The 11,424-nt window shown below is 49.5% G+C and overlaps 1 protein-coding gene across 1 annotated transcript in view; it reads right to left on the bottom strand.

Annotated features, from left to right (window-relative positions):
• LOC106804840 overlaps positions 1 to 11,424 on the bottom strand; it is a 26,020-nt gene that overhangs the window by 8,819 nt on the left and 5,777 nt on the right. Inside the window, exons 3-4 of the mRNA XM_014806196.1 lie at positions 10,965 to 11,054; positions 10,011 to 10,205 (exon numbers count right to left, since the gene is read on the bottom strand). Of these exons, the coding sequence (XP_014661682.1) occupies positions 10,011 to 10,205; positions 10,965 to 11,054 (285 nt within the window). The remainder of the gene's footprint in view (positions 1 to 10,010; positions 10,206 to 10,964; positions 11,055 to 11,424) is intronic.

Below are 11,424 nucleotides of genomic sequence, written 5' to 3'. Positions count from 1 at the left end.
AAGGTTACGAGGGAAGGAGAAGGGAGGAAACCCAGCACCCATCTACGCCGGAAGAAATGCAGAACACCCGTCAATAGATAGGCGAGAGACAGAGACAGTCAGGGACGAATGATAGAGACACAACGAAGAAAACGCCAAGAGCAGCGCACGGCGGAAACGACAGAGGACGGGCCACGAGCCCCCAACGGCAACCCGAAACCATCTTCCCCATTTTGCCCAATGAGAATCTAAAAACATCCCCGTAGATTGACAGGGGCCACTGTTGCACACGTGAAGGGGCCTGGCGGGGCGCGCATGCCTTCATTTTAGCCCAACCCTAGCTGACGATAATGAGTAGATGAAACGACAACACGACCCAGCCGATTGCGTCGCTCGGCGTTCTTGCCGATATTTCTTACTCTCTTTCGCGTGGTGCAGGTTACTAGACGGCGGCAGGGCCGGTAGTGACCCCAGGAGCGGGCGAAAGGCCGAACGGCCAGTGTCCGACACGGACTGAAAGCGCGCTGTACCGCTGGAAAGAGGCCCCCCGCACAAAACACAATTCCAGCCACAATTCACGCCCCGTAGCGCCAAATCAAAGCACGAGAACCCCGCAGGAACCCGCCACACCCCCCCCAGTCGGCCACGCGCAAAAACACCACAAGAGTGAGGCGCCGGGAACCGGTCCAGGGGAGGCAAAAGGAGGCAGGGCGCAAGAGGCAGCGGCAGTGCGCCAGAGGGTTCAAGACAGACCAAGCTCTATACAAGGATAGTTTGAGGTAGATACGAACCCACCATGGACGAATTGATTGCGGCAAGATATTCTATTGAAACGACTACACACTCCCCACCCTACTGCAAACACGTGTCGGTGAAGTAGTTACAGTGGTTAGACGCATTCCTTTCCGCACGGCAAGGAACCAAAAGGTCATGACGCGTCTAAGACTTCGTAGAGAGGTAGGTGCTAGGATGCCCTAGAGGACTAGTAGTTGTAGGCGTAGTGTGCGTGATAGCGTGTAGATGTAGACCATGGTAGATGTTAAGATGTAGATGTACGATGCTAGACCTGTAACATGACTAGATGTACATGTAGAATGTAGACGTAGGTGTAGATCGTAGGTGTAGGTGTAGGATGAATACGCAGTATAGGCTGAGAATGTAGATGTAGCATGCTACGATGTAGTGTAGATGTAGACTGTAGAGTACTACTAATTACAGGTGTACACTGCTTACCTCTGTAGATCGTACTATGAGTCATACCATCGACACTCTACGAGGTCGTACACTCACGTCAGTGCATGCTACATCTACACCTACACTCTAATCTACATTCTTAGCATATCGACATCGAATCACCTCTATACAAGACTGCCTCACACCCCTAGCTTCCTACAGCACAATGTCTACATTAGCAGTAACTGTAGATGTTACATCTACTTAGATTGGTCCGTCTACGGTCTAGTCCATACATGACACCTACCCCATGCGGCTCAACATCTACTCCTCAATTTGACATCTGCATCTACAATCTACAGTGCTACGCATCCCAGTCTACGACAGTGTCGGTACATTACCATCTACGATCTTACAGTCTACACGCGGTAGGTGGTAATCTGGTCTATCTGTGTGCATCGTACAGTCAGTAGCATCTACTAGTCGGCGGGGACAATCTAGCATGCTACAGACACGATCTTACAATCGATGTATACATTACTAAGTATCTACACCATACATCTACGATCGTGTTAAGCGATTCTACCAGCTCACATCCTACATCTACATCTACTTCTACATCTTAACACTAATGCTCGAGCGAGTCTAAGCTTCATGAAATCTGTTATCTATCGACGTCTTATCATCTACATTTGGCTAGTCACAATCTTACATTTTGATCCCAATCTGCGTGCATTACGTACATCTTACATGCTACATCACGATCTACATCTTAACATCTTACAATTCTGTATGTAGATGCATCTACCCTAATGATTCTACAATAGTCCTAGACATCAGACTAATCTACACCGACGTACACAGTACGTATGTAGATGTAGCGACTCGGAACATAGGACCCAGAATACGAACCTGAAAACCTGACTGAAATGTAAAGATGTAGATCGTAGACTGCTACATGTAGGAGTTAGTGTAGATCGTAGCATGTTAATGGTAGATGTGATGTAAGATGGAGACTGTCTAGATAGATGTAGGCATGTTAGATGTAGATGCAGATGCAGATGCTAGAGTGTAGATGTAGATGTAGGATGTAGATGTAGATGTCATTAGGATGTAGATGTCTTAGATGCAGATGTAAATGTAGACTGTAGATCTAGATGTTAGCATGTAGATTGTAGAAGTAGAAGGTAGAGTAGATTGTAGCAATGTAGATGTTAGAAGTAGGAGATGTAGGTGTTAGGAGTAGTAGATGTTCAGCATGAGATGCTAGATTACGGAGATGCTAGGTGTAGATGTAGAGGCAGACGCTAGATGTAGATTGTAGATTGTAGATGTATCGAAGTAGCAAGTACGATGCTAGATGCTCACGAATGCACATGTAACGCCGAGCGAGCCTGGTTACGACTCCGTCTCACCAACTCCACGGCGGGAAGGGGCCCCGAAGACCGGGGTAAGAAAGGGCAGTGAAGAAAGCGAGCGAAGGTAACTCGTGGCTAGAGTTAACGTTTCCCCACGGCCACTCTGATCAAAACGCACCAGCGGCATGTTTGGGCGGTGGACGGAAGGATAGAAAAACCCGGGGGGCGTCACTAAGTATATGCCCGGTATTACCCCCACGGCGTCGCGCCTCTCTCACTACACAAAATGAGATTAGGCCCCCAAAGGCGAACTGGCACCATTGGGAAAACCCTACCCCCATTGCAGACACAATTGAAGACATACCACCAACCTACTTGCATTACACAATGGAAAAAGATGCCCACCCGCCCTATGCATGCGACCAGATGAGAAGGTCCTAGCCGGAGCCCTACCCCCTATTGTGGATGTCTGCAGAACAAGTGGAAAGAATGCGCAGGGCCCGTAAGGGGCGGCCTTACTGCGGGCGCAGGCTTGACTTTTGAACAATCCCGAGGGCTGTACTTGCGGATAGCTTTGTAAAGGGGGGCACCTATTTTCTCCCGCGGCGGGCCCGCTTTACCGAAGTGTGGGAAAACAGCCCCCTAACCGGCGCAAAAAATTCTCGAACCGCACATGGGGGCTAAATACCGGGCATACATTCCAGTCAACCGCCAGGACTAGACAATTCGCACGCACCCGGCGGCGGACCGCCCACATTCCGGGGCGCCTGGTCGCGGCGCGTCGATTTGTCGTTTCCATACTACTCAATTATTCGTCCACTAATTGCCTAGAATCAACGCATGCCAGGCTTCACGTGTGCCAACAGTGCCCGCCTGTCAATCTACGGGATGCTGTTTAGCCATTCTCATGGGAAAAAATGGGGAAAGACGTGTTTCGGACGTGGGGCGGAACTCGTGCAGCCAGGATCCACTATCGCCGTTCCAACTGGGTGCGCGGCTCCTGCGAGCTTATTAGGCATCCCTGGTGTCAAGTATTACCATCAATAGCTATCAAAGCTGATTTTAGCGATGCAATATATTGCTATCAACTAGACCTGCCACACATACATCCACACTCACATGTAAGAACCGACCCGCGTGCCTTACTAACTTAGAACATTTCCTTACAGGAATAATGGCAGTGATTGGGTATCTCCCCCCTCCCCTTCCTCCCTTCCCTTCTAAACCCTTCCTTTCTCCCTTCTCCTCTCCCCTCCCCTTCCGCGTGCCTCTCAGCCATCAATCATGTACGCCAGCGGGAAATTGGTAGCACCCCCCTTCCGCCTCTCCCGCAAGTTGCGTTCGCCGAGGAATTGATGTTCCCAAAGCCGAGGTCAAGCCAGCTAGTGAGCCAATACGGCCGCCGGTCTGGTCGCCGTGCGCGTCTACGAACGATATCTGACCCCGTTCGCTGCCGGTCCATTTCTGGCGTGCAATTTGCGATGCGTGACCGTTCGGCTGCCAGGGCGACGAAACAAACGCCTCGGTTGTCGTGGTGGACAAAAGCAAATAGCTTCAGTTGCCAGGGCGACGATAGACACATGCTCGGTTGCCAGGGGGCAACAAAACCAAACGCTCGGTTGCCAGGCGACAAAACTAACGCGTTGGTGCCAGGCCGTGACCGAAAAAACACCGGCTCGGTTGCCGCGGGGGCCGACGGGGACACGAAACAAACCGTGCAGCGGTGGGACGTCGCCCGTCGTGCAGCTGCTTGCCAGAGCCGACGTCGACGTGCGATGTTGCAGCACGACGCGATCTGCAGCGCCAGGGCCTGGGGCGGCGGCACTGCCCGAGTCAGGACAGCTGCGTCGAGCCTGAGCTGCCAGCTTGTGTACGCTTGGCCTAGGCCGCAGATAGAAGAGTCGTCGGTTCACGTTGCAGACCAGCATCTGCGGGTGCGCGCACGGGGATAAAGAAACCAAGAAAACGACCAGCGTCTCAGCGAGAAGGAAGAGGGAGGGGCAGGGGCAGGGCAGGAAGAGCGAGAGAAGGGGCAGGAGGAGGAGCGACGGGAAGAGGTCACGGGCAGCGAGGAGAAGAGCGACGGCCTCAGGAGGAGGAAGTAGACGAGGAGGGCAGAGGAGGAAGCAGAGCAAGCGAGGCCAGGGAGAGGGAGACGGAGAAGGACGGATGGCAGCCGAGGAGGAGGGGCAGGAGTAGGAGGAGGAGGAGGAGGAGGAGAAATCGTCTATTCCGTCTCGCACACGCATCAAAGTGCAGTGGGACTTCGTGTTCGCTACGTATGAAACAAGCACGACAGCGCTACAGCCGGCGTCCACCCTGGTGACGCAGGAGCAAGACGCGTGCCGAGAAGGATTACCCTGTTCAGAGCTAGAATGTCTTATAAATGAGTAGATCTTGAGTCAGCAGTTCAGATAACATTTTTTTGAAAACTAAAAATAACAATTTTAGAAGAAGCTAATTCATTTAAATGTTAATAATGGCAGGCCTCTCTAAAAATCACCGTTGCTTCTGCATTCTTCGCATGCAGCGCTTTACCATGCGTTAGAATAGGTGAAGACCAGGTAAATATCTAGGTTATCCTGTCCCAACACATCAAGGCGCCGCTATTTAGGTCCGGTTTGCCACCAGTTTCCAGAAGACCGTACAAGCCTCCAAAACTTCACCAGAATGCCACCAAAAATATACACCTAATTTTAAAAGAAAAATTCCCCGGGGGCAGCCCCCGGAACCTCCCCTAGCGCAGAAGAACATGATGGGATAAACTGGTCACCCAAACCCTCTGGATCCGCCCCTGAAATTGTTACTAACGGTTGTCGGAACAATAAGCGCACGCCTGATAAATACGCTCTCATTCCAGCACTATCAGACGAGATAGGCCTCAGTTAATCTGTACCACACTCTTACGGCCGAAACCCGGAGAGTCGCCTGTATAGACACCGCCGACCGCTTCTATAGAAGGGGCTTCACCGTAAATATGGCCTCAAATCAACGGCGAATTCTCCTTATACTAGATACGATATTCCATGTCTGATAACAGGATCCCCGTAAAACTCCCACTCAGGAGCAATGCTAAGAAGCCCGTATAACAGACGGTTACTCTTTAGAGGCATGTCTGTTAGCAGGTTTAAATTCTGTCCCCAACTAAAACACATGCCGATCATACGTGCAGCGACCAACGTTCATCTTGCAGCCAACGTCGCTTGCAAGAGACTTTAGACTACTGCTAGACTTTACGTTGTTACGACGACTTAGTACTTTGTAGGCACTTTAGTAGTCGGTAGTTAGCCGCTACCTATAGGACTGTAGCCTCCAGCAGGTCGGGGTGCCCTAGCCTGTAGACCTTTTGTAGACTTGAATGTTTCACTGTTAGAGACACTTAGTAGCTAGTAAACGCTTAGTAGACTGTTTCAGTAAATTGGGCGCAGCGTGGGGGCTTCTGCAGTAAGGGTTGGACTCGGCGCGTGTGCATTACCGGCATGCCATCTCCACCACGTTGAGCCATCGGTGTTGTGTGATGAGCAGTGAAAGGTGCCGCAGGTGACCACGAGCTGGAGGAACTGAGGTGGGGCCTTGACGTCGGCCGACCAGTGGTGGCGAGCCGCTGAGCAGTCGGCGAGCACGACACGGATAGGCCTGCGGGCAGTGAGGCGTAGCGTCGCGGGCCCAGTCAGCCCTCTACACTTAAGCTCGTTTGGTCTTGGCGCAACAAAATACACGCTCCAGCGTTAGATGTCTTGTTGCCACGCGACCGACGATTAACCACTTGAATCTGACTCTATCATGTGCTGAGACAATCTCGCTCAATAGTCTAATCACTTATCACGCCGTCACACGGACACATGTTTCAAGTCTCCGGAACATATTTTTTAACATTTCTTTAGTGAGCAGGTTGTGTAAAACATGTAACAACAGGTACAACCAACATTCTAAAGGCTGTAGGTTTATGTTGTAGGCGAAACTTTATTTATTAATTCAAATTATCCAGGTAATGAGCCATGATTAAACAGCATTTTGAAACTACTTTAAGACATGATTAGGATTAGATGCATGAGAGAATTATGACTAACAATTTTTTATTCTGTCTTGGTTATCGCTTGGCAAAATGATATCCTCTTTTTCCGTCGACCTCCCAAGAGAAAGTTCAAATAACCGTTCCTTTTGATCACTACGCTGCTGAACGACCAGCTCTACCACAGTGACGAGATTTTAGTAAAAGGCCTCGCCACTTGAACTGAAAAAACATCAGCACGAAAACGCCTACACCAGCAGGCAATTGAATCCGCGCGCACACGACTTCTATATGTGCATTGGACCGAGTTGCAACCCAGCTAATGCGCCCCTCGCCGAGCTCGCTGCGCCTCCCTTTGTTTCACTCGCTCTCGCCTCGCGCCATTGAAAACTTGCCAAGAGAACGCAGGCCGCATCTCAATGCACAGCCGCGTCGCCAGTAAACGATTTGATCGCACGAACATTATGGACAACGTTCACCCGCGACGGGTGATTAGCATGGCGGAGCCGAAAAGTGCGGATCCAGAAGAAAATTGTAAGAAAATTATAAATTTCATTTTCCCCAAGTTCAAAAAAAAATCAGTAATATTTCTAAAGGACGGAAAAGTCTGGTCTACAGACAGACAGTTAAAACAGCCCACAGTGCATTAGGGGGCGTGCGGGAACTCGTGGAGCGGCGACGAATGCAAATATACCCTCATCGGTCGCCGTGTCAGATGATACGCGACGACGAAACAGGTAAGACTAGACACTCAGGTCCGAGTTTTTGGGGAGCAACATCATACATCGGTAGCTATGTAGAGTAACATATATCGATGAGATGGCTAACCTACACGTGGAGGGCGGGTTGCTAGCCTCACAGTCCACAGTCAGACAGACGATGTCACAGTCATCCACAGTCACATCAGGCAGACATGTCACGAGTATCACACAGTTCTTATTCAACACGACGATGTCACAGTATCCAAGTCACACCCTAATTCAAGCTAGGTCGAGCTCAAGCGGGGGAAGAGCGCGAGAAGTCTGGACTCTACACGGGGGTGATAAGCCCAATCATGGCCGTTCTCACAGGTGTTCCACTGTATGGGGTAGCAGCCTTCCTAGCGAGTGCCTCTCCGTGAGTGCACTCTGTCTAGTTACTTCTGTGTCACCTCTCCTTATCTTATCATTGGCCTTACCTTCTTGTGTCATCTACCGTCTTCCTTAACTTCTCGGTATCATTATGACTTCTGTTGTCAACCACCGTCTCCTTTATCTTATCCATGAGCTGGACGTTCGGGGTTGTGTCGAGCGCCGGCCGCTGCGGCTTATGGCGTGGGTATCGAGGTGTGTGTACGAGAGTGCGTGTGTGCGACGTGAGCGCTCTCGGTGAGTCTGGAGTGCGGGAGGTGGAGTTGAGCGTGCTGTTCAGCGGATCCTCTCGCTATGCTTAGCATTGATTAACTTCTGTGTCACTATTCGCTTAGCTTATATATTCTACTCGGTGTCACCAATTGCTTTTCTCTCTGCCGTTTTATCCCTGGTGAGTCCATGCATTAGGGCTCTGTGTCACTACCTCTCCTTATCTTATCATTGCATTACTCTCTGGTGTCCACACCTCTCCTCATGCTTATCATTGCCGAGTGTGACTGTGCGTGTGTCACTACCCGTCTCCTTATCGCCTTACTCATTGCATGTGACTATCCGTGGTCACCTCTCCTTATTCCTTATCAATTACCGCTCTGACTTCCTGTATCCCACCAACAATCTCTTCTCCATCATATCCTCCTATCTTATTGTTATTACTTCATGTGAATCACGCAATGCTCGCTATCTTGATCACTTCGGATTACTTCTCCGGTGTCACTACCTCTCCTGAGTGCGGTGTGAGTGCAGTGTGGATACTTCGTGGGGGTGGTCAGCCAGTCCTCGTCGCGTTATCTTATGCAGTATCGCTTCCTTACTTGCGTGTCACGCCAGCTCTCTCCCTTAATCTTATGATTGGCTGTACCTTGCTGAGTGTTCAGCTACCAGTCTCCTGTATCGCTATCATCTGATCCACTCTCCCTCTAGGAGATGTCGGACCTCACCTCTTCTCTTCCCCTTATGTCTTCATCATTGTACACTCTGTCATTTGTCACTACCTCTTCAATCTTATATCTGCATATCTTCTTGGTCACCACCTTTCTCTCTTATTTTCTTAACTCATTGCTTTAACTTCTGTGTCGCTGTACCACCTTCTCCATTGATCCTTATCTACTTGCTCCTACTTCTGTGCTCACCTTCCTTACTTATCATTGATTACTCTCGCTGTCAGCCTACACTCTCCTTATTCTTTATCATTGATTACTTCGGTGTCATCTACCTCTCCTTATACCTTTATCCATCTTCGCCATTACTTCGTGTGTCACCACCTCTCCGCTTAGTTCTTATCTCCATCCCGTCTTTGACTTCCCTGTTCGTCACTAGCCTGCTACACTTTATTCTTATCATTCGTCTTTACTTCTTCGTGTCACCACCCTCTCCTTATCTCATCAATGATTACCTCCTGCTGGCACCACCCTCTCCCTTATCTGGATCAATCGCTACTCTGCTGTCACCACCTTCTCCTTATCTCTATCATTGATTAACTTCTGGTCACCACCTCTGTTCCTATGCTTATCCATTGGCCCTTACTTCCTGTTTCACCACCTCTCCTTATACTTATCATTGATGACTTCTGCTGTCCACACCTCTGCCTTATCTTCATCGATTGAATGTGACGTCGTGGTGTCACGCTCTCCGTATCTCCTATCAGATTGCTTACTTCTGCTGGTTCACGCCCACCTGCTCCGTATCTTATCATGCTTACTTTTCTGTGTCTAACCACCTCTCCTTATCGCTTATCTGATTCGGACATGTACTTCTGTGTCACCAGCCCTACCTTATCTTATCATTGATTTACTCTGCTCGTCACCCTCGCTTACTATCAATGATTACTTCTGCTCACCACCTCCTCCTTATCTTAATCATGGATTACTTCTGTCACCACCTCTCCTTATCTTATCATTGCTTACATCTGTCTGTCACCGACGCTCTCCTTAATCTTATCAGGCTTGATTTAGCATTCTGCTGGTCACCCTTCTCCGTTATCTTGACTCATTGATTACTTCTGTTTGTCACCCTCACCTCTCCTACTTATCATGGTCTCTACTCTCTCTATGTCACCTCATCCTTATCTTGAATCATTTCCGCTACTCTACTGTGTGCACCCTTCCTCATCTATATCAGTTGCATATCAGCTTTCTGTGCTCAGCCACCTCTCCTTATCTTATCATTGATTACTTCTGTGTCACCACCTCTCCTTATCTTATCATTGCTTACTTCTGTGTCACCACCTCTCCTTATCTTATCATTGCTTACTTCTGTGTCACCTCTCCTTATCTTATCATTGTTTACTTCTGTGTCACCTCTCCTTATCTTATCATTGTTTACTTCTGTGTCACCTTTCCTTATCTTATCATCGCTTACTTCTTTGAGCGTTGGAGTGAAGCGTGTTGGTGGCAGGCACGTGCGTGACCAGCTCTCTTGCCTGCATGAGCACGGACAGTAGCGGTGCGTAGGCGTCCCTCAGTAGCTTGCCCGTTCTCGTTCCGTACAGCTCGTTCTCTAGCGGCACGGGCTGGCACTTGTCCGACGCGCAAGCCGCCAGAGCCTCGCACTGAACTGCAACGATACGCACATTGTGTTAGAAGGGGTGAGGCGAACACACGGGGGTACAGATAACACAACGATGCACACGCTGCTTTAGAGAGGGATGAGAGCGAAAACACAGGGGTGAACCATAGAAATATATAGCGACACATAGACTATCTAGTATAATAATTATATGGGGGGACAGAAGGGGCGAGGCGAAAACATGGGGGTAACAGAAAACACACTCTCGCAGCCCAGGGGTGAACTACACGCGCTAACTTAACATCTATACACCAGTGACTATACAGACAACTCCAGCTTTCGCCTCTGTGTGTTAATAGAATTTGCTTTCCTATTTTGACTATATCTCTTATTATGAACGAGGCATTGTAAAGGTTTTGCTAATTACAAGAAGAAGAAGAGAAAGAGGAATAGGAGGGGGGAAGGAGTAGGAGGAGAAGAGGAGAAGGAGTAGGAGGAGAGGAGGAGAGGAGGAGAGGAGGAGCAGGAGCAGGAGGAGAAGGAAGAGGAGAAGAAAGAGGGGGAAGAGAATGGCAGAGGAGGAGAAGGAAGAGGAGGAGAAGGAAGAGGAGAAGGAAGAGGAGAAGGAGAAGGAAGAGGAGAAGGAAGAGGAGGAAGAGAATGGGGAAAAGAAAAGAAAAAGACGATGACAAAGAAGAAATAGTAGTAGAGAAAGAAGCTGAAAAAGAAGTACAAGAAAAAGGCCCTAGCAGTAACAACACCCACTCAGCTTCCCCAGCTAGCTGTATCTGTGTCTCTTGCACTCACCCGTATCCCACTGTGCTTGAGCAGAGACCTGGTACAGCCTCCTACACACGATCGACACCGAATTCAATGACAACGACGGGTAGCATTCGCCTGCAACACAGAGTAGTGACAGCCAGCTTCATTACCCAGTACAACACTCACGCGGCTGTCATCCTGAATTCATGCTTACTCACGTACGACAGGAACCGTCGAGCGCCGTCCACGGTCGTAAGCCTATGTGGCCTACTTAAGCCTATTTAAGTAAAGGATGGGCTGCTTATGGAAACACCCATCGGTTAGAAATAAGTCGAATAAGATAAGTGTTTACAATATGAATATGCATCGCACTACATAGGCGCATGCAAACGCATGCGCACGCATACACACGCGCACGCACGCACGCACGCACACACGCATACTCACACACCTACACACACGCACACGCACGCGCACGCACGCGCACACACACACGCATACACAC

This window comes from Priapulus caudatus, unplaced genomic scaffold, assembly GCF_000485595.1.
Source record: "Priapulus caudatus unplaced genomic scaffold, Priapulus_caudatus-5.0.1 Scaffold90, whole genome shotgun sequence".
NCBI lineage: Eukaryota > Metazoa > Priapulida > Priapulimorpha > Priapulimorphida > Priapulidae > Priapulus > Priapulus caudatus.
The sequence above is the reverse complement of the archived record's forward strand: the minus strand, read 5'-3'. Positions and strand labels throughout refer to the sequence as shown.